General features: G+C 41.7%; 1 protein-coding gene across 7 annotated transcripts in view; it reads left to right on the plus strand.

The window, feature by feature from the left end:
* The window catches only part of MYO5A (myosin VA), a 106174-nt gene that overhangs the window by 30374 nt on the left and 52294 nt on the right, over nt 1-23506 (plus strand). For all 7 annotated transcript variants that reach the window (XM_014944628.1, XM_014944632.1, XM_014944634.1 and 4 more), the window contains exons 5-9: nt 14099-14255; nt 18326-18469; nt 19705-19786; nt 21244-21351; nt 21839-21945. In XM_014944628.1, coding sequence (XP_014800114.1) covers nt 14099-14255; nt 18326-18469; nt 19705-19786; nt 21244-21351; nt 21839-21945 — 598 coding nt within the window. The remainder of the gene's footprint in view (nt 1-14098; nt 14256-18325; nt 18470-19704; nt 19787-21243; nt 21352-21838; nt 21946-23506) is intronic.

A 23506-nucleotide genomic window follows, 5' to 3' on the forward strand; every position in this document is an offset into this window, starting at 1 on the left:
CCCCCCCCCCTTCTTCCCTTTTCATCTGTATCTCTGTGCCTTCTTCCTTTTCTCTCTCCATCTCCTTCAGCTCCTCTGCCCAGACTGGCAGCTTCATTTCCAACACCTTTCCTCTGCTGTGCCCAAAATAAGCAATGAGCTAGTTTTACAGATGCATTTGTGTTAGACTTAGGGTTATGTACTCCTCATAGTTACCAGTAACTGCACTGGTGTGGGTTGTATGATCCCCAGCCAGCGGGTGGGAGGGTTCTGGAGCAGATCTCTCCCTCCATCCCAGCAGGAGGAGATCCACCTGCCAGGGAGCAGGATCTGTAGGAGGGAGACCTGTCCCAGGGGCTCCCCCTGCCTCAGGGCTTTCCTGCAGAGCCCTCTGGGGGATGCTGGGGCTCTGGAGGCACACCTGGAGCAAGCTGTGCTTTTGGGAATTGCTGGGACCTGCTCGGATGGATAGGCAATGTGCTGTTCATGGACAGCTTGCTTCACCTGAGCAGACAGACATATACAGGCTCGGGACAGTGTTTGAGACAGACAAGCGATTTAAAAGGTAGCAAATAATTGTTGAAGAATTCAGTTTTTGTCTCAGAAAAATATAAACTGCAATGTCAGCATGTGGGTGTTTGCATGTGTTGAGCCCTTTGAACTACAAGGCATACCGCTTTTGTGAGTCAACTTCTCCAAATTATTAACAAAAAAGTTCAGACTTCACAGTTAGTCCTCTGTGGTAACTATGAAAATGGGGGCAAGGCATCAGTTGGCAAGTATTTTAATATTTTTTTTTATTAATGCATTACAACTTCAGTTGGAATCATAACCATCAGCAGGTGCAGCTCATTTTCTTTGTAATATTCAGTACGAGCCTCCATTTTTAACTGCATGGTTTGCAGTAAGAGGAGATGTTGATAATTATACTCTCGAAGCTATTAAGAATTGCATTAATGTATGAGACTTATGATTATCAGTTTCCTAACACTATTAGGGAAAGAAGTTCTAAATCACTCTTACACGGAATTACTTTGCCTGCCTAGTAAGGGTATATTGCAGTAATTAAGATAATGTAATTTTTTATCATCCCTTTGTTGATCTAGTTTGTTCAGTTCTGCTTGTGGTTGATGACAGATACAGCGGAGTTCAGTGCTTTTCAGTTTAATAAATTAACTTGGAGATTTCCTCCTGATCAATTAGTAAAGCTGTCTAGCAAATGCTAAGTTGAAAGTAACAGAATTACGTAGGGATGAGATCCCTGTGAAGCTCAATGAATACCAGAGCAGAAAGCAACAGAGTTTAAAGTGTCAGTCTCCAACGTTTTGCTTTTTCTGTTTGGACAAAATATAACGATTTATTCAATGTTGGTGTGTATCTGCTTCATCAAATTACCTTTAATAAGCAGGCTCCCTCTCTGTTTTGTCAGATTTTCGGCATTTGGCTGATGGCTCTCAGCTACAGGAAGAATTTTTTCTGTCACTGTTTGTTCAAAAGGAGCTTGGTGAGCTGCTGAGTGGGTGTTCTGAGAGCACCTTGCCTGACAGTCTCCAGCTATCCCAGGCATCCCAAGATGATGTCCTCTTATAAAAATGCACATTTGATCAGCTGCTGCTTTGCTTCTGAGTGCCTGGTACAGGGATACTCTGTTCTCCCCTGGCAGAAGTCGGGAGGGGGATGATTAACAACCCGTCACGAGTGTTGATCCAGTTATGAAACGAGAGCCTGCTGTGGTGGGCACTGCACAGACCTACAAGGGCCACCTTTGACTTAGGGCTTTGGCATACGACTTTTAAAATTAAATACTTACCTTGAAAAGAGATGGTACTTTTGGGGCTCTGTTGTTAAAATTACAATGAAAAGGGAAATTATTCTTTCTTGTGAGAACAGGTGATTTTGTAATAGTCTCTTATACTTTGGGTCTGGCACGTTATGGTATTACGAGCGCAGGAGAGCAGATGGGGCAATCAACTTGACGTAACATCAGGGACCCACTTGTCTGAGTAGTGAGTGTTTTAGGGCAACAAAAGGGTTAAGTTCGGTCATAGCTGGAAGCTAGAGTTCATGTGAGGTGTCCTGCTGGTAGCTAAGCAGTGAGCTTTCCTAAACTATTGCAGGAGTGACCTCTGACTAATCCCTAGATAAATCAGTTGCATAGTGCTGGCTCATCTTTGTGCTCCTCTGGAGTGCAATCTGTCATGATTTTGCAGCATGTGCTGACCTCGGTTTTCTTCATTTGTATGTGTCAAGAGATGTTACCGTCAATTCATTATCTTTTCACCTTTTGCCATTTTTACAGTCAAGAGCTATGTTTCCTGGATACAATTAAAATGGCAAGTGGTGCCATTTGTTAATTAGAAAAAAAAAAAAAAGTACATCTGCTGTTTTTTACCAAGCTGTCGTTGAAGAGGACCCAAAGATGCTTAAGAACTTGAGGTGTTTTGGAGTAGCTGAGTTTGCAGGTGGAAAGGACTCCAGAGAATTCAGGTTATGTACTCCAGTAGTATTTCACCTCCATGAGCAGATCTCAGAGCCTTCTGTAGAAGAGATCAGTATTGTTACTTCCATTTTGTAAGTTGAACTTTGGTGAGTTCACCGAGGTGGCACAGAGCCCCTGAATCGAAAATCCTGATCTAGTGTCTGATGACTTGATCTCACCAGCTTGACAATAAAATAGATGAGAATAGAGTATGTAATATATAGTGCACACTTAAATGGGTTTCCTGGTAAAATTCTCCCAAATCTATTTTTTTTTCAATATACAAAAATTAACATGCTGTATTTTGCATGCCTTCATCTCCTGCAGCAGTAAGGGGTCTCTGTGCCAGGTCATGTATATTGGATAGTAACCCTTGCTTTCATGGGAGGCGTCATGTTTTCCAGGCGGTTTTCAAGCATTCACCAAAGTCTGTCTCTGCTAATCCTGGTATATCAATTTCTGCTTGTGTGGAAGACACTTAGGGCTGAGATGTGCCGTGGCCACACCTGGGTCAGCCCAGAGCTGAGCTTTCAGCCCCTGGTCCTGTCCTCAGAACGTCTTCTTTTCTCCAGCAGCTAAAGGTGTCAGTGAGAAACACTGTTAGGCTCAAAAAAACCAGTCAAACTGGAATTATGTTTAGAAATGTGGTTAAAGAACATGGTTTGTTTGACTAATGTTTCATGCCTATTAAAAATGAATGATTTTACAAAGAATTAATTTACTGCTTAGTTGGGAGCAATTGCTGGGACTCAAGGCGCAGCTGAAGATGTCTCTGAGTTGTTGATGCATGGTGTCTCTGGGGAGCAGGATGTGTTGGGTCAGAGCATGTCAGAATCAGATAGTCAAAATAAACTGGTGGGTGCAGGGTGTGCCCATGGAGCAGACCAAGAAATGAGGCTGGTGTCCTGCTCCTGGGGCACAGCGCTAGGAACTCGCTTGTTCTTTTCTTCCCCCCACCATCACATCAGCACAGAATGGTTCAAAGCACTTCAGTCTCTAATAATCATAATAAAAATAATAATAATCATCATCATCATCCTTGGCACTTACATAGCACTTTGCACATTCTGGGTGTTTTACAAAATTTACCTCATTAATCTGCACAACAGCCCTTTGAGGGTGGAAAAAATAATTATCTGTGTCAGGCCGCACCTTTTGGGATGTGCCAATACAAGTGAATTTGGAGGCTTCGGCACTGGGAATGCCGGGATGCCATGGCTCCACAGGGGAGGAGGGGCTGTGCCTGCTGCGCAAAGGAGCACTGCAAGGAAGAAACTTTAAAAATGGGGAAATAAGGATTTCCCTCAGTACAGGTAAAGATGATAGAGCGCTGGGGTGGTGTTTATCGCTGCTGCCTGGATGCAGGGAAGACTTCTTCAGAGGAAGGTAGTGGGCCCGTGCCAATCTCCTGAAGTTCAACAGGGCCAAGTGCAAGGTCCTGCACGTCAGTTGGGGCAATCCCAGGCACAAATATAGACTGGGTGGAAAATGGACTGAGAGCAACCCTGAAGAGAAGGGTTTTGGTGGATAAGAAGCTCAACATGAGCCGGCAACATGTTCTCACAGCCCAGAAGGCCAACTGCATCCTAGGCTGCATCAAAAACGGTGTGGCCAACAGGTCCAGGGAGGGGATTCCGCTCCGCTCTGGTGAGACACCCCCCTGCAGTCCTGCATCTGGAGCCCTCAACAGGAGAAGGACATGGACCTGCTGGAGCAGGTCCAATGTTCTCACAGCCCAGAAGGCCAACTGCATCCTAGGCTGCATCAAAAACGGTGTGGCCAACAGGTCCAGGGAGGGGATTCCGCTCCGCTCTGGTGAGACACCCCCCTGCAGTCCTGCATCTGGAGCCCTCAACAGGAGAAGGACATGGACCTGCTGGAGCAGGTCCAAAGGAGGCCATGAAGATGATCGGAGGGCTGGAGCACCTCTGCTGTGAGGACAGGCTGAGAGAGTTGGGGTTGGAGAAGAAAAGGCTCTGGGGAGACCTTAGAGCCACTTCCAGTACCTGAAGGGGCTACAGGAGAGATGGGGAGGGACTCTTTATTAGGTAGCATAGGATAGTGTGAGGGGTAGTCGTTTTAAACTCAAAGAGGGTAGATTTAGATTAGATATTAGGACGAAATTCTTTACTGTGAGGGTGGTGAGACACTGGCACAGGTTGCCCGGGGACATTGTGGCTACCCCATCCCTGGAGGTGTTCAAGGCCAGGCTGGATGGCCTTTTGGATGACCCTTTCAGCAACCTGGTCTAGTGGGAGGTGTCCCTGCCCATGGCAGGGGGTTTGGAACTAGATGATCTTCAAGGTCGCTTCCAACTCGAACCATGCTATGATTCTGTGATTCGAAGGTGACCTCCCAGGCAGAGGGTCTAAGCAGCTATATAAAGAGAATGGAAAGATATCCTTGCATTATGTGGACTATAGGAAGCAGTTGGAAAGTAAATGGACAAAATGGGAGTGCTTTCCCATGCTCAGAAGGCCAGGAGCCAAATCTCGAAACGGGATAACGGAACTTATTTAGGGCTGCAAAGAACTATGTGGTTGAAATTGTTTGTTCAAAAGGTTGACGAAGGGCAAGATGCTGTGAGAGGTGCTGGGAAGGCTGCCTGGACCTGGCTGCTGCTGTTCTCAATCAGTCCGAGAGCCTTAGAGAACTGCTGAATGAATTCTTATTTATTTATTTATTGAACAGTTAAATTACATCTGTTTGAAAAGCAAATTCTGGCTTTGTAGAGTTGCCAGTTTTGAGAATGGCTCCTGGCAGATGCTGCATGCCCCGGGCTGAGTTTCAAAGGGCTTTGCACTGAACAAGTGCTGCCGAACATGTTCAGCCTTGTTTGCTGCCACACAACACCATGCTTAGGCAAAGGTGAAGCTAAATATATTGCACTGACTCGTGTTAAAGCTTCTGGGGCTGGTGGGTTTTACAGCTGCCTTTCATTTTTAGGGTAAGTGTAAAAAGTAATTTTGGTCTTTGAGTAAAACAGGTAATGATACCCATGGAAGCATTGCCCAGACAAGGAGCATGATTGCCCAAAGAGGGGACCTGGGACCTGCCCTGGCAGGGGACTGCAGAGGGCAAGTCTTGGGAAGAGCACGGGCTGCTGAGCCCTGCCAAAAAAATCCTTGTATTTCTCCGAGACCACATGTCGTGCTAAAAAAGAAGAGTGTTCTAGGAAGACAAATATGGATGTGGTTCAGTTTCAAGTTTACAATCACAGGTGTTTTTAGGAAACGCTCTATTTCAGCATTTATTGAAATCAGACCTCTTTAGTGAGCCTTCAGATGAGCTGTGTGAAACCTTACCATTTCATCTTATACCATGGATTTGTTCTTCTGGTGCTTTACCTTTTCCCTGTGTTCATCTGCTCTCTCATCCCTCTCCTCCTCATCCCTCTCTCCTGCTTTGGAGACTCCCAGTCCCTTGAAGTCAGTGCTCCCTTGAGCCCGCCAGGGCTGGGAGGTTCCTTCCTAAATTTCTTAATTAGTTAATCAAGCTGCTTTCTGTGAAGCTTACAAAACATTCGCTACTACAGAGAACTTTTAACTTTGTTGATACATGATGAAAGCCAATGGATTTCACAAGAAAGGAGTTTAAAATCTTTTCTGTGGGTAATTATTCCAAGACTGAATAAGCTGTTTGGAACAGGTGGAGTATTAGATGTATTTCTCTATTCCTGTAACATCAATACTTCTAAGTTATTTGGGCACATCAATAAAGCAGTTACAATGATATTTAGCACTTCCACACTGCTTTTATTTTCAGTGCATTGTGTAAACTTCTTTTATTTCATTTTACCAATGAGGAAGTTATTTGGTAAATTTTTCTGCAGTTGTTTTTGTTATAGCTGCCTCTTGCGGGGAGAAACTGGAAAATGGTCTTTCTTGAACAGATTTGTTTAGTCATGCTCTCAGATGCAAAGATGTGTGAATGTTCTGACTGAAGATACTGCAGGTTATTTTGGTCGAATGCTGTCACAAATATGCAACGGGGATGCTGAGAGGTTGATCGCAAAAAATAGGTTGCTTACTTCAGTCAGAGTTATGTTTGCATTGCAGGAGCCACTTAATCATGTCAGCTGCATGTATGTACGTGTAGCCTTGCACAGTTTGGAAATCAGCTTCATAGTGTAGGGGGTAAGGCACGTCACTGAGCTTCAGCTGGGTTTGTCTTGGTCTCCGGTTAATCCCGTATCTCTCAGAGGAGCTGCAGCTAATGGAAGTTTTCAAGCTTCCAAAGCAAGATTGCAAACATGCCAGCATTTCAGAACGGACCTATCTGACCTTCCAGCAATTCAGTCATTAGTTTTTCAGTTATTTTCTTGGGTTGGTTTTCCTGCTGCCTTGATTCAGCTGCAGGATGGCGTATCGCTAATTCCGTGCCTGTCTTTGATGGGCACGGCGCACGTTGATGTCAGGGTAATTATGTGTAGACACTGAGAACAGGATCTATCCCAAATGGTCCTTGAGTCACCGGGTTCCTTCCCTGGGAGTTTGTGTTGGGTTCTTTGATCATTCAAAATTCACTGTTTTGAAAATGTAAAACAATTTCAGGCTTACAGGTATACTTCACTACCACAGAACTGCAGTAGAGGAACAGCAGTGAGATAAAGCAGACCAGACTGTCACAGCTAGATTAAACAAAAGCTATTTTATTATGTTCTTGTTCTTGCATTGAAGCAGCAGGAGATTTCAACCTTTGAAGATATCAAGATCAGGCCTTTAGCAGCAGTTTGTGCTGGTTTGATTTAAATAAAAAGTGAAATTGTCATATGACATGGAGTTGGTGTCCTCAGCCATAACCTAAACCTGTTATTCCAAAAGAAAAGAAGAAACCAGTAGCAACTTGCAAAAAAAAAACAACCCAAAACCAAACAAACATAAAAAAAAAACGCATTAGATTTAATTAAACCTAAAAAAAAAAACGCATTAGATTTAATTAAACCTCTTACCACTGGAGCAGTGAGGGGAGAAGATGTCCTGAAGTTGGTGGCCTTCAAACCACCCTGACAAGAAGCTTCCTTTAAAAGATCAGCACCTTGGCAGTGTCCTCAAGGTTAACAAGCGTAGGGGATTTAGGATGAAAGGCAAAGTAAGTACTGATGTTCTCCTCATCTAATTGCCCTGTTATTTAGTCTCTCCATTCAACAATATAATTAAGGTATCTCACTCTGATCTTTTCTGCCAATTTCACCTATGGCATTAAGACAACTCAGCTTTGAAGTAGTTCATCAGAGGCAAGTGTTTCAAAGTCTGTATCAGAATCTTTTAAAATCGGCTCTTAATAATACGCTTTTGCCAGGTGGAAATGCTGGTGGCTTGGGTGTGGATGGATTGATAAGAATATTGAGGTTGATGTCAATAATTCTGTATTCCTTTTGTTTGTTTTCTCGGGCTGATGTTTTTGTGGTGTGTGTGCTTATATATATCTATTGGACATTATTTGGTGTGGAGTCATGAGTCTGAAAGACAAGATCAAGTGATACATCCGATGCATTGGTCAGAGGAAGGAAAGAAACACAAAAACAATGTTGTGCTTTGATGATTAAATTGAATAGCTCTGGGCCTTTTTAATCCCCTCTGAAATGCTTATTGATGGGTAGGTTTTTAACTGTTTTAGTGTTCCTGCTTCAGAGAGGAATTTCTGTTGGTATAGAGGAGGGAGGTAAACAAAAATATCTGTAGGGATTTTTCAGTCTGTATGTCTTGATTATCCTGATCTGTTTGGACAGTTTGCTGTGGAAATAATGGCTGTGATGCAGGAAGCTGTTCTGGTTTTAGAGGGAACCAGCTTCAGTGGGTGTAGTGATCTTAAGGAATGAAAATTGTTTGAAAATTGCCAACTCTGCCTTTAATGTTAGTAAATTTAATGTTTCATTTCTTGCACTGTCTTTTCTTTTTTGCCTCAATTTTTCCATTGGTCAGCTGAAATCGTTAAAAACTGCCTTAGATGTTGACAGCCATCAGTGATTGAGCAGTGTTGTTGCAGCACTCTGTACACATTGAAGGTGCCTGGTGACAGTCCTGCTCTTGCTGCCACTGCAGCTTATAGTCATGGTCTCGTGGGAGCAGCGTTTCCTCCCTTCTCAGCCCTTCTGAAAGCATCTCCCTCACATTTCTATGAAATACAAAATTTAAAGTTAGTAGTAGTCATTTCTATTAAAAGTATTGCAATAAGATATATGCAGGTCCTCAAAAAAGGGTTTTTTTCACATCTTGAAATGGATTATTTTTTTTAAAACCACTTTCTGTGCATCGTCATTTCATTTATGTTCTGCAAAGTCCTTTTTTGCATGTGAGGTATCTCAAGTCAGTTTGTAGCACTCTTTTTTTCCCCAGTGCTGAACCTCCGTTGAGCAGAAGCTATCTTCAGTGTTGAATTTTGCAATGATTTTTCAAAGCATAAAAAAAACCCCTGCTGGAATGTAGGTTGGAATCTTAAGCTTCCAGGAGTTAGGTAAGAAGTCTACATCTATTCCATTTTGGCACTGTGATAGCGAATTTCCTCATAAACATATTGCCTGTCGATAGAATTTTGTAGGTAAAGCAAAATTGTCTTTAAAATTTACCAGCCTATGCACAAATCTGTTTCTGTCCTTTACCGGAATTTTGATATGAAAAATTAATGACATTTATTGCTTATTCTATGGCCATTACTTGTCATAAGGAGTGGAGTTGTGTATGGCTTGGATATAGTATCTGAATACTACCTTTCAAAATGACACATCAGCATTATTTTTCTGATAGGTAACAGTGTTTTAAATTATCAGTTATTTATTCCATAGTGTGTTACTGCTCTTTTATTTGACAAGAAATAGCTGTTACCCTCATATGACTCTTAAAGTGTAGGCCTGAGAGAATGGATATGGAATCAAGTCCCCAGCTTCTGCAAGCAATTTCAGCTTGTGAAATGTTTTGACCAATTATCTTAAAACTAAAATCTTATTTTGGTTTTGTCATTCCTTTATTGTTCTACACTGTTCAGAAACGGCAAAAGTGATCCTGAGGATGCCTGCACACAATACTTTGTGTGTCCATGAATGGTAAACTGGTCCCAATCAATCTGTTTCAGCCTGCTGGCGTTAAACGCCTCTTCAAGATGATTTGGCTTAGTATTTGGCTTGGTATCATATCACTGCAATATAGTTCTGTATCCTAGGATGTGATCATTATCCACCTTTGGGTGAAAGAAGACTCCTCCACCTTCTCGTCTCCCAGCTTGTTTTCCCTTATTTCTCTCTGTAAAAGCATAATTAAAATCTTCCCTCCATTCAGAAGTAATCTTAATTTTAAAATAATCTTATTATGTGCTTTATAAAAAGCTCCAAGAAGATAAAATGTTGCATGGATAATGGATTGTGGCTTTTGGGCTGCAAATTGGTGTCACACGTAATGCTCTTGCCCTACTTTCTTGTATCATTGGCTGAAAGTTTTAATTACAGCTTTTTTTTCTGACTGGTGACATATAAAGTGCTCAAAACGTCCAGTCAAAGGTTGGGGGCAAATGATTTATCTAAAAATAACTCCAAAGGTGTTATTTATACCTGAGAAAAAACTCAGGGTGTTGTTAACTCTTGTTTTCTTGGGATTTTTTTCCTTTATTGTGTTTTGTTTTTTTGTTGTTTTGTTTTGTTTTTAATGGACCCTGCTTATGCAAATTTCATTTTGCATAAGCAAGAGGTTATATTTGAGATGGACCATTGCTTATACCAGACCATTGAAAATAATTCTCACCACATTTCATGCACTATCCAAGGTATTTTGTTTCTGGGTTTTTTACTATTTTCTTTTCAGTGTGGCATTTTGTTTCTTTCATGACATAAAAGAGCCCTCTGCTGAGCAGACACAGCTGCCTGGTGGGACTACCCTACCCTCCTTCTTGAAAGACTTAAGTAACTTGCTGCCTGTGGTAGGACGACCATATGCCAAGTCTTCCCCGAAAAGCACCAGGAACTTTGCAGAAAGCTCCTAATGATAATTTATGGGCAAACCATTGCTAATTCACAAAGAATGTCCAATTTTTTAAGTATGATTGACTTTTCAGTCACTCCACACAGCTCCAGATAGAACAAAGGCTGGGATTAGCACTTTAGGGGATGTATAATCAACAGTCAGCAAGGCTGAGTTATGCAGGCACAATATATCTCAATAAAACTCTTGTTATGTTACGATGACCTGAATTTAATTACATCAGCTTCATCCATCAGCTGACATGCAGTCTCTCCAGGTAGATTGTCTCTCAGAGCACTGAACTTGCAACATAACCAAGAAGACATCGGTCCTTAAGTCATCTTCTCTAAAGCATGGAAAACACAAGTTCTTCTAGGTAACAATATTTATTTTTTTCAGTAGGGCCTCTTTGTTAGGCGTGTTGTGGCAGTGGCAGCTCATCATCCCCTGCCGCTCTTGTGTTTGGGTGTTGTGTTACGCTGCCCTTTCTCCTTCTTCAAACGTCGAGTGTGATCTTGGCCCATTTGTTGTGTTTTCCTTTCCCTCTGCCAAAAAGCAGAAAGAATAATATGCTAGAGGGTGGTCACTCCAGTGTGTTACGGCAGAACAATGGACTAATGTACTTGTGCAGACAAGAGTGGCTCTGAGCGTGGATGGAGCGCTGGGAGGGCGATGCCAGAGGACTCTGCTGCAGACCATGAGCGAGCCCTTTGTTTCTCATGATTGCCGTAGCCACTGCAAGCACAACTATTCATTGGAGAAGAGATGGCAGCAAGGTTTTCTTTGCTCGCACACAATCAAGCATATCTTCTCTAGGCAAATTTATGGAAAGTGCGTGTGTGTGTTTACTTATACAGCAATATAATAATGGATCCCTTATTCCTGAGCACATGAATGAGCACTGAGGAGAAGAATACATTTTTGTATATTATGTCATGGGGGAAGGAAACTCCCCCATTGTTACCAATTACCCCCATAGGGTAATTACCAACAGTATTCTTAAGGAGAAATTATTTCAACCCCGTTTTTTCATTGCTGTCTTTGAAAAGATGGAGCTTCCTGCTCTGAGGAGCCTGGTGTTTCCCACTGCTCCTGCGCTCCCGAGGAGGGACTGGGGACTGCAAAACCAGCGGGCACTTTGCACACTCACAGACGTGTCCTTTGGGGACGTGACAGTTCGAATGAGACACCTTTACTTCAGTGTTCCTCTCTTGGCAGCAGTGTCAGCCTTCTGTTGACAGTTTAGTTAGAAGTCTGTAGTACTGAGGTTGCATTACTTTGTTTTCTGAAAACCTTCTGTACAGTGGGAACTAAGCTAAAAATAAGCTTAATCAGCAGAGGATACATTTCATAGGACTTGGACTTCATGGATCTTCATGTGTTAATGATATTTAATACATGAAACAGAGCTGGTGATCTGCAAACGAAAAGCTTGTCATTGCCCATCTTCTGTGTTCAGCAGCTCCTGAAATCAGACCAGGAGTTTCATATTTTAGAATGGTATGGGGTTTTTTTTTTTCTATTTGAAAGAGCACAGTAGGAATAAAAAAGGGAGCGATACCAGTCCTAGGAAGAAATTGTTCTCTGTTCTTGAATGACTGCAGGAACTGTCTGTGTGAGAGGAAAATTGTTATAGGTTGTCACATTTAAGCTGAGATGTTATGTGTTTGGTTGGATGAACCACATCCTTCCACTGCTCTTTTTGGTGATGAGCAACCATATAACTGAGGCCACTGCCTGACATGCAGAACCACAGGCTGTCCCTCGTGCACATCTGTCTCCTGCTGGTGGACTCAGGGAGGGGGAATAGGGAAGAAGCAAGAGTGTTCCTTCTTCCTTTCCCAACTGAAAGTCTTCATTGCTACCACAAGTCATCCCAGGCACCACAAACCTCCCTGCGGAGCGTGCAGAGTAGGCTTGATGGCCAATTCAAGGAAAGGGTCTCATCAGGCTGGGCCTCTGGCAGTTCAGCCTCCGGGACCTGGACTACACACAACCCCATAAGGAGCTGAGCAGTTTGGCTTTGCCACAGCTCTTGCACTGGGACAGACAGCTTGGTGTGTGTGGATGTGTGAACTGTGCTGTAGTCATTCGCACCTATCACATGTGTTAAAGGGAAGTTGAGAACATAAAATTAGGTTGCTTCGATCTTCTTAATGCATTCCTGTTAAATTTAAATCGCCACTCAGCCATTTAAAGTAATTTCCTTTTACTGAAATGTGGAAAACCTGCTTCAGACGGTGCCTTTGTTCAGTTGAATGAATCCCACCTTGGATCGCCCAGAGATGTGGGATGTACCCAGAGGCTCCTTTAGCCCAAGTCTTTGTGCAATGTTAAGTAGATGCTGGAGTTGTGCTCTTATCTGGGGGCCTGGGGATGTCTTTGAAGATAGGAAACAGCTTGAGAGTAACAACATGATCTGTAATTTAGCTTCATCATTTCGTCAGCAGCTTTTTTTTTTTACCATCTCAGAAATAGAACCCCAGATCTGGAGAACCTTTAGGCTACAGAAACCACAAATAGTTTTTCCATGAATATTTCTTTGCTTCCTCTTCATGGCATTTGCTGGTGGCCTCAGCAGGCATTTGGAGGCTGTGCAGACTGTCTGTGTGCCCCAGATCTGGAGAACCTTTAGGCTACAGAAACCACAAATAGTTTTTCCATGAATATTTCTTTGCTTCCTCTTCATGGCATTTGCTGGTGGCCTCAGCAGGCATTTGGAGGCTGTGCAGACTGTCTGTGTGCTGCCTGAACATGTGTGTGCCCAAAATTTCATTGACAGTTACTGTGCTGTAAGTGCAGCCTGGGACATGGCTGAACTTTCTGTGTCCCAGTCCTAGCTCTGTAAAACTTTGGATATCCCTTTTTTTTCTCCACTTTCCAGTGTAAGATGTAAGATAGAGTTAAGCTCACAGGAGTATTTTGAAACATCATTCATTTCAACTTCTGTTGCTTTGGAAATATAAAATACTGTATAAAGCAAGAATGGTCTTTATTTTAAAAGATTCATGCTATATAAATGCTAATTTCTATCCTTGTTATTTTGTAGTGTGTTTATTAGTCATACATTTGGGGGTTATGGATAGAGCCCTCTTTGAGATGAGAGAAAATTGTTTTAGTAGCAAATGGAGATTATATTTTTTCAAACAAGAAGAAATTACTTCACTACAAAGAGATTGTCTTCACTCCAGAGCTGCTGTTTGTGTCCTGAACAGCCCTGCCTGAATTTTTCACATTCAGAACAATGCTGGGAAAAGCTGATGATTAGATCAGAAGGACGAAAGGTTTCTGTTGTCGACTCTGCTGTTGATATCTCTATCTGTAAGATGGCATTAATGATATTTACTAATGAGCAGTGGGTAGTTCACTGGAGCACTTTACTGGAGACTCTGGATAGAAGTAGTGCAGAAGGATGTAGTGGATAGTGGTAGCAGATACTTTCCTGTAGCCAGGTTCTCAAGAGCAGCTCCGGGGGCTGGCTGGGCTGTGGTGGATCCCAGCAGAGCATCCTGGTGGCAGGCAGTCCCATCAGCCATTCAGGCAGCTTGCTCACTAACAGCCTTGTTTCTGCATTTACATTATTGCTGTATTGCTAACATGTATGGTGGAAGGGTTGTTGCCACACTGGGGACACAAAAAAATAAGCATCCTTGAGAGAACAGCTGGTAATTAACATGTCTTTGTGTTTCAGAGATGAGCGAAATCAGTCAATCATTGTCAGTGGGGAGTCTGGAGCCGGGAAGACCGTCTCTGCTAAGTATGCCATGAGGTACTTTGCCACGGTCAGTGGGTCTGCCAGTGAAGCCAATGTTGAGGAGAAAGTCTTGGCCTCCAACCCCATCATGGAGGTAAGAGAGCTACTGCACTGACCCCCACCCTCCAGCTGCAGTTATTCTGGGCCTAACATAACCATTCAATAGAGCGAGCAATCCATACTTCTTCAAGGATCAAAGAACCTAAATACATATATTTAAAAATTTTGTTTTTAATCCCTTTACCAGGATGTGCTTTAGGCATTATTTTGTGTACTATTTATGAAAGATTGAAAGAGGACAAGAGATGAAGTTTCAGTATTGTTAATGTATTTCACATAACAAAGCAATTTTTATATGCATACTGCTTCAAATCTATTTGGCTTTGTAATACTGGTAGTTCCCAGACAAGTGCAGAAGACTGTTTTTGTATGTAAAATTCCAAAGAAGATTTAAACTTCTGGTCTTACCCACCGGACGTGTGCATCACACAGTGGGGGCAGGTAGATTATACTTTGAAGTGAAGAGAGTTGTTGAGTAAAGCAAATGTTCAGTTTCAAGAAATGTGATTATGGAAGTTAGACAGAGAAAGCAAAGTTGCATGAGATGCACACAGTTTCTTTCAGAGGGGAAAAACCTGAGAGAAGATGTAATTTTGCTCTAATTAGCTCAGACTAATATTTCAGTTCTAGAAATCTGTGTAACTAACTGTAGCCAAGTCCCAAAGCCATTGGCTTGGGAGCGTTGATGCTGGCAATAGGCTGTGGGATAACATGTACAGTTTCCTCCTGCTTTAGGATCTCTGTCCTCCAGGAAGCTCAGGAGACGCTGTAATTCTGATGTTGTGGGCAGGCAGAAAACATGTCTTAGGCTCATCTGAATTGTTTTTTGTTACATTGCCTTTATGTTGATTGAAATCATATCTGAAGTTAAGGAACTATGTTAAGAAGTGATTCACCAGAGAGAAACAGTCTTGGGGGAATTCCTTGGCAGAAGTAGTGCTGTCCATAGGCACACACATGCATGTGCCTGTGGGCAACCTAAGAAAAGGCTTGGGACAACCAATGCCTTGGTAGATGTTTAGCATCTCTGTGCAGTAGTGTGAAGTCTTAGTGGGCACATGAATGAATGAAGTGTGCTCAGTGAAATGCAAAGTGCTGCCATTGTATTATTTCTCAGGTATTTTTAAAACTTAACTATGTTTTATTCCTCCTTTCCTCCTGACATGAGGAATTCATGCTACTCAAGCTATAGCTGCCCCATCACAGTTATGTGTGTTCTGTCACAAGGTAATTGTGCCTGGTTTGTGGTGCTGTGTGGTGGTTTGAAACTGTTTTGTGGGATAAAACATGCTGTGCCGCGTTGGGCAGGGGGCTCTGCTGTTGTGGGATCCAACTATCCAACTATGGAGGAAGCTGGGAGAGCTCAGCCTTGCCTTGGGCTGCACCTACCCCAGCAGGAGCAGCCTGATCCCTGGGGAGCAGTGGCAGTTTTGCCATTTTGAGCTAATCCCCGAGTACTCTTTTCACTGCTCTTTTCACTCCCCCAGTACTGCCTTCCCCTGCACACCACGGAGGTGGCACCTGGGGCCAGTCAGGTGGCCACGTCCTCACCGCCTGGCTGCTAAGTGACAGCTATGGTGACACCCCACAGGACGGGTCTGCAGTTTGCTGTTGGTTTGCTGAGTGAAATACAAACTGTCTACAGGTTTCCCTGAGCCTCTTGTTTTGTTTGGTCTCTAAGCCTACGCCAAGCATCCTTCTCTCTCACTCCTTGGACCACACCTCCCAGTCAGTGGCCATCAGCTCAACACTAACTGTCTGATTTAACTTCCAAAGCAAGGAAATTTAAATTGAGGACTAGACATGAACTTTCCACCCATACCTATTTTTATCCACTAAAAAACAATAGCGGTGCTTTATTTTCTGGGGATAGAAAAAGTTTAATGAACCTAGGTGTATGTAAAATTTCAATTACTTTAAATGTTGTTATGATTGGATGAAAGTTATCCTTTTAACTTCAAACACTTGAACTTTAAATGATCTTCAGAATGTGTGTTGTGAAATCTGGTGTTGAGACAGACTGGAGGACAGCAAAATTAATATTTCAAATTCTTCAGTTGATAAATAAACAGAAACACAAATTAACCTGTGTAGATTAGGAAGAAAATGAGTAATTCCTTTTACAAACAGGAAGCTCCTCAATTGCTCAATTGATTGTAAAATCTTAGGAGCAGAAGGTCATTTTATTTTAATTTCTGTTTGGGTAACCTAAACATCAGGATTTTATGAGCTACCATCATTAGTGTCAGAATTTCACATTATCTTTGCCTACTAAACACTGTAATATCAAATGACCACTATACATGTCTAGCAATTATTTGAATAATTAGTTTTGTAGTCAATAACTGTATACAGTTTTCCTATTGCAAATGTAGAAATTGTCAAGTCTTAAAACACATCTTTGCAATTTCCTGCTTCTCATTCTTTGCTACCCTATGTTGCTGTGCAAATTGTACAGCTTAGTATGTACTCCGGTAAGCAATCTTTTAATACCAAGGGCTTTCTTAACTGTTTTCATAAGTAGTGCCTGTCAAAGTGATAATTGGTTTCTGAAAATATTGTAATATTATATTGCTACCCCCAACAACAAAATATATCACAGCAGCAATAATTTTAAAACACAAGAAATGCAATTTGAGTACATTACATTTGAATGAAATCAGTGTTTTCTTAGAACTGTAGCACTACAGTTTGTTGTGACATCCTCTGTGGCAGCTGTTCATCTGATGCCCGTTTGACGTCTGCTCGGTCGGGCGTGCGTGTCGCTGCTGCTGCCATGGGGTCTCGGAAGGTCTAATCCCCGCTTCCCACCCTGTGTCCCCCTCGCCCTCACCCACCCCCCCGCCTTTGGGTTACGGATTTGGAATGCCAGTGCTCAGCATTGCTATTTCCTTGCATTTCTTCTTCCCAAGTTTTGTTTCAGTGCAGAGTTCCTATGGATGGCTACGTGAACTAGAACATCGATGCAACCCCGTGGTCTTTAGTTTTGGGGCACTTCAGAGTTAGGGTCTGGATACCACACACCCAGCAGCGTATGATAAAAGGCAGCGTGCTTATCTGAGTTACTCCAAATGTCGTTCCTTTTGATACAGATATATCTTTAGGATTTTTTTGGGGGGGGAAGATGAATTACTATATGATGTCCAAAACAGGATCTAGTTGAGAAGAGAAGATGCGTTTCTTTGAAGTTCAGCATGTTGTGATCTGCGTGCCTTGAATTCTGATAGACCCGGGGGGTGTCTGTTGCGGGGTGAATCCTAATGCTGATAAGGCAGGGCAGAGAGAGGTGCACCCAGACTGTTTAGGAACCACAGTCATCATTTGCTCTGGGCATCGCAGGACCATGCACTATAGAGGAAATACACAATAAACAGTATTTAATGTATGAAGCTGCATTGAATTAGTCTGAGAAAGGTAGGCATGTAGGGCAGCACTGAAGACTGTGTCTGAGTCAGTAACCAAGCTGTTATGAAAGGGATTCAGTTTCAGGCAAGTGACATGAGTCTGTACATGTTAATTTTTAGATTATATTTAGGCACACAGTAAATATTTTATGATGGGCTTGCAGAGAATAGTTTGAAAATGTGGTTCATTTATAGAGTAATAATAATAATAAAGAACTGTTAGCCAGACAGAACATAGGGGCTGTTTGATGCACTATGGGTTTATTGTAGGTAGACTTACAGAGGTTGCAAGTACTATACATCTGTCTGTACACATACATATCTAAATATATACAGTGTGAAATAATTGCTGTAGTTCTATTAACTCCTTAGAAAAAATCTGGGTGTATGTGAGCATTATGTAGACTCTTTAGTTCCTCTTAAAAGACTTCAGAGAGCAATATGGGATTTTTAGCTGGAATGTTGGACTATGTGGAAATGAAATAATTTCTGGGAAGATCAGCTCCAGATCTTACATCAATGAAATAACCAGGTTTTGATTGAAACTGACCAGGCAGAGGTTGTTCTTTATTAAATTCTTGATTATTTTGAAACCAGGACAAAATGGATGTTGTTAAGTATTTATGAGCCATGTAGATGATTAAATAGATTTTATAATTTCTAAAAGCTGTTTAACCTTTTCAATATTCGCTTTTTTCAGTCTATTGGAAATGCCAAAACTACAAGGAATGACAACAGCAGTCGCTTTGGGAAATACATTGAAATTGGTTTTGATAAGAGGTATCGAATCATTGGTGCTAACATGAGAACTTACCTCTTGGAAAAATCAAGAGTGGTGTTTCAGGTAATACTGATGCAATCTTCTTATTGTATACTTGTGTGACTACCCAAAAAAAAACCAAACCACCAAAGCTATTGTTTACCAATATTAGGTATCTCTCCTAAGAGATGGCTGTAATAGTATATTTGTAATATAGCATGTGTGGGGAGGGAGGAGAGAAGGAAAACCAACTCAGCCCTTTATTGTATGAATTATCTGTAGTTGCAAAATGTGTATTAAAAAGGCTGTGCATTAAAACATGAAATAGCTTCAGTGCACTAGTAGATAAGAGTTTGTACTTACCATAGTATTATAGAGTAGGGCTTCAAAACCTAGCAGAAAGCACTCATGCTCAAGAAGAGCTCTCTGTTGTGGTTTGTGAAGCTGCCATCTTAGCTCACTTTCAATCTCTTGTTAGAACCCACTGCTATCACAGTAATTACAGATGAGTCTTAATTGCCATTATTTAGGCAAATGAGAATATGTAATTTCATCCTTCTTGAACTGTCTTCTTTTTGCTGTTTCACACTTGAACTGATGCGCAACCTTTTTGTCTCTCACACTTCCTCTCCATCTTTGCCTGCCTAATAGTCTAGAGCTCGGTAAAAACGGACTTGTCCTTCACTGGCTGCCTAAAGGCATCAAGCAAATAATTACAGTTTGCATTGTGTAGTAGGGTTACATGACGTACTGTTGTATGTTTTAAAAATAAGAGAGACTTCTTGCATACGGTTTAGCTGTGAGTCCTTTTCTGGGTTTTTTATTGTTTTGAAGTTATGAAATGTAGAGTGCTTAAGTTCAGAATTATGGTGTTGGTCATGAGTCATAACCTTCTGAGCTGTGTTTGTCCTTCATTTTAAAATTCCAGCCTTGCCTTGGCAAGAAAGATACTCCCTTTACCAGCTTACTATAAATGCTGAGGCAAATGGTATTAGTTATTTTTGGAAAATGAAAAGCTTTTAAGTATGATCATTTCAGCCACCCATAGAATCCTGATCTATATTTAATAGTAATCCGCAGTTCTGAAGAGTGAAGTTTTTTTGAAGTGAAAATGTCTGCATGCTTCTTGCTGTTGAAAATGGATTAAATTAATCAAAAAGGAAATGATCGATGCTGATTTATCTTTCCTTTTTCCTGTGGCTTCTATGCTCTTAATGTAATGCTAGAGAAAGCATTAAACATAGTAGTTCTTTTCTACTCCTAGATGTTTCTGGCACTTGTTAAGTTGTGAAAAATAATCAAGTCCTTTCTTTTTAAAGGCAGAAGAGGAGAGAAATTACCACATCTTTTACCAACTATGTGCCTCTGCAGCATTACCCGAGTTTAAAACTCTACGATTAGGTATGAAATTCACGTTCATTCTGTTGTGCAACTGTAGGTACAAAGAAGCATCTCTGAGCTTTTTGAGCCATAGAACCAAAAGAAGAATTGCTGGCTTTTACATTCTAAACTTTTAAACCTTCAAATACTAAAATATATTGAAAACAACAAAAATCACAGATCTCAGATTTTAGGGTTTTTAGATAAAATGAAAGTAACGGATTTGTTTATTCAGCATGCTCTAATACACTGCAGTTGTGATCACTAGGACTTACTATGTCCTGGACTCCAGAGTAGCTTTCCACTGGCGATGGTGAAATTCTCTTCTCTTGGTCCTTTAAAACCTTTTTTCCATGGATCCAGCTACTGGAGAACTTTACCATTTCTGGTATAGACACCTGAAAAGCTTATCTTGCATCTGCATACTTTTGCTTGGGCTGTTACCAGCTTCACCATCTCTGCTAACTTGGTGATCACAAACCTGATAAGTGCAGTTTTTCATTTTTCAAATTAAAATGTTGATAAAGGAAAGATTTCTCATTTAGCAGGAACTGGTACTGGGTAAAAGAAGGGCATTATGATGACCTTGGGACAGGCAATCACCTCATCATTTTTAAAATTCAATATAAATTCCAGTGCTTCTTGTATATTTTTAAAAGTCAGCTTCATGGTGGGAAAACTGCACAACCTGTCAGTGCCAATTTCTGAAATACCATTCTGGTTTTGAAGTGTTTCTCTGCTCTTCCGCACCATCCTGGCACATTTAGGATTCACATCTGCTGACACAGGAAAGAAAGGAACTGATGTAATTATAACTAAAGAAGCCATTTAGCAGAATCCTCTTTCAGCGTTCTTGAAACCTTAGCAGATCAGAAGAAAAGGAGTCTGTTGCTGCAGCTGGAAGCACGGCCACTGAAACCACAGGAATTTACACAGAACCCAGGAGAGCTACTGCTCTCCCGGTGAAGCCCAGGACTGTCTCCAGAGTGGTGAAGCTATCAGTTCTCTGACCATAACTTCTCAGCCAGAACCCATCACAGATACTCATAAGACTAAACCAGACCATAAATCGGAAATGAGAAGAAAATAAGCAAAGTGGATGCAATAATAGCATAATTCCAAAGTGCTGCTGCTGTCAACTCTGCACCTGCCTCTTGAGTGGTTGGCTCAGAGTTGAAGAATAATTGCTTCCAGAGTGATTATTCTACAGGTGGAAGTCTGAACAAAGATTAGATAGACAATATGCTTGAGGGCCTATTGTAGGAACCCAGGTAGCTTTAGAATACTTATTTTCACTGTTAAATCTTGAAAAAATTCTTCTCCAGAATAAGTGCGTCCTATGAGCCAGGAGGCAAAATCTCTAATCATGGATTCTGCCAAGAGCTACTTAATTGTTACACAGCTTTACAGATGTGCTGTGAATTTCTGCATCAGTGTGTGTAAAAGATTTGGTTTTGGTTTTGTTTTTTTTTTTTCAGGGAATGCAAATTACTTTCACTATACGAAGCAAGGTGGAAGCCCTGTGATTGATGGTGTCAATGATGCTAAGGAAATGGTAAACACCAGGCAGGCCTGCACTTTGCTAGGTAATTTGTAAAACACAATCATATCCCAAATCTAATATACTAGCAAGTGTTTTCTACATTGTTTGTGTATATTTTCTTCATACTCTGTTGTGCTTAAAAACAGGAGAGTTTGCTAACATTTGGGACTGAGGTACTTCTGTTGCATTAAGAAGGTATTTAAATGGCAGTGGAATCCCATTGTTAGTGTAGGAGGAGCACATTATATGAACAGAAATGGTGGATTCCCTTGTGTAGCGTATGCATTGTTGGAGGTCACTGACAAAGCACTCTGAAACAGCAAATTAAATAGCTCATTTTAATGGAATTTTTTTTTTTATCTGGTTGTAAAATATATTTAATAGAAGTGGAGCCAAGCAGTACTGACAAATGCCATAATCTGAAAAAAACAGCCACCGTTTTTCTCTTTTTAATAAATTTTTTCATCAACTGCAGCTCATGGTTTTTTATTTCTCTCTTCATTCAAAACGTTTTATTCATCATTTTTCAGGGATTAGTGATACCTACCAGATGGGCATTTTTCGAATCCTTGCTGGCATCCTTCACTTGGGCAACGTGGAGTTTGCGTCTCGGGATTCCGACAGCTGCACTGTTCCTGTGAGTAGAATATGATCTAAAGACTGTGGTTTCTACTCTGGCAGTTCTGCCTTCTGCTTGTTTGCAGGGACCTCTTCCGAAAAAGAGTAACAAATACAAAAATGCAAGCAGTATGTTTGTTTCTCATTTCTTAACGTTTTCACAGTTCTCTTTGCAGATGGATTCAACTCTTCTCAGTGTAGAGGCTTTAGACATTACTCTCTGTATTGTAATGCTCGTTGCCTTAATTTCATTTCAAAACTCTGATTGATATGTCCTAGAAAAGTCTACCAGACAGGCTAGCTTTGAAGTCCTGGACAGGTGTCTAGATCTTCATATTCCTACATGAATACATTCCCTGCCCACACTAAATGCTTTGCAGGGTGTTGGGCTTTTTAATGTTAAATGCCAAAATGGCCTCAATAATTGCAAAGCAAATGCTTTGCAAAGTCCTCTGGGATGTCTAGATATAAGTGTAGGATATACAGGTGTGATTTGTGTGACTGATGTAAGTTTCGTGGTTTTATCAGTCCTTCTTCACCTTGGCGGAGATCAGCAATGAAGACTGCGTAAGTCTGATCTGAAAAAAAACTCATTCAGTGAAGGCCAGGGCTTCTTACTGAACTCCATATTCTGGAGATGAGAAACAAAAAAGATCTGTTCTGTCACTCTTCTCTTCCTTGGATCCACAAGTGACTAGATTCTCCTTTTGCCTTTCCTTGAATATCTGCTGCTGGATTACACAGTCTTCATCTTTCTCTCCCTTCAAATAGTAGCAACAGCTGCAGGGTTATTTTCTCATTTTACTATCAGGCATTTTCTCAAGGATTTTCAGTAGCAGTTTCTGGGGCTGAGATGACAGGTCCTTCATGGGGCTGCAGATGACCAGTGTGCCTGGTCTGAGCCTACCTATCTGTGGGATCTGATGGATAGCTGCTGGGAAACCACAGCAACAGGCTGCCTCTTTGGTGTGTCTTAAAAAGGTTTTCTCTACAAAGAAAGCATCATTTAATGACCACATGTAGAAAGGTGATGAGGCCAAGGACACGATGAGCTCGGCTGTGTTGTAACGGGTATCTCCAGTGCAGGAATCTCACTGAATGAGCTAGTACAAAGCTGCACATTCCGGTGCAATCCTATCCTGACACGGTAAACATCTAGCAGGCGGCGGTGCAAGTGTGCTCAATGGCATCTGCTACCTGAGCCGTGCCGTTCCCTGACAATAGGGAGCAGACAGTCACCAAAGCGGGCTGGTGCCTGGGCAGTGCTGGCGCCGTGGTGCGGTGACGGTGCTTCAGGGAGCTCAGCGAAGGGCTCCACGTGGTGCTGTGTGAATGAATCAGTTCGTTTAATGTCAGCTTGAGTAACCCTACTGTGACACTCTTTTGTGCAGTGTTCATCATTTATTTTTGTCCATGCATGGACAAAAATATGTTCATGCTTTATTTTTGTCTTCTGAGCCAGCTTAAGTGGTATGGCTAAACTGAAAGAAGACATGCTCAGTTAACTGGAATTTGGAGGTGTAATAGCACTGCTGTGGGACCTGTACCCTGGAAGGACTGGGAGAAACCCCAGAGAAGTC

Source organism: Calidris pugnax, unplaced genomic scaffold (genome assembly GCF_001431845.1).
Source record: "Calidris pugnax isolate Ruff unplaced genomic scaffold, ASM143184v1 scaffold70, whole genome shotgun sequence".
In the NCBI taxonomy this organism is placed as follows: Eukaryota; Metazoa; Chordata; class Aves; order Charadriiformes; family Scolopacidae; genus Calidris; species Calidris pugnax.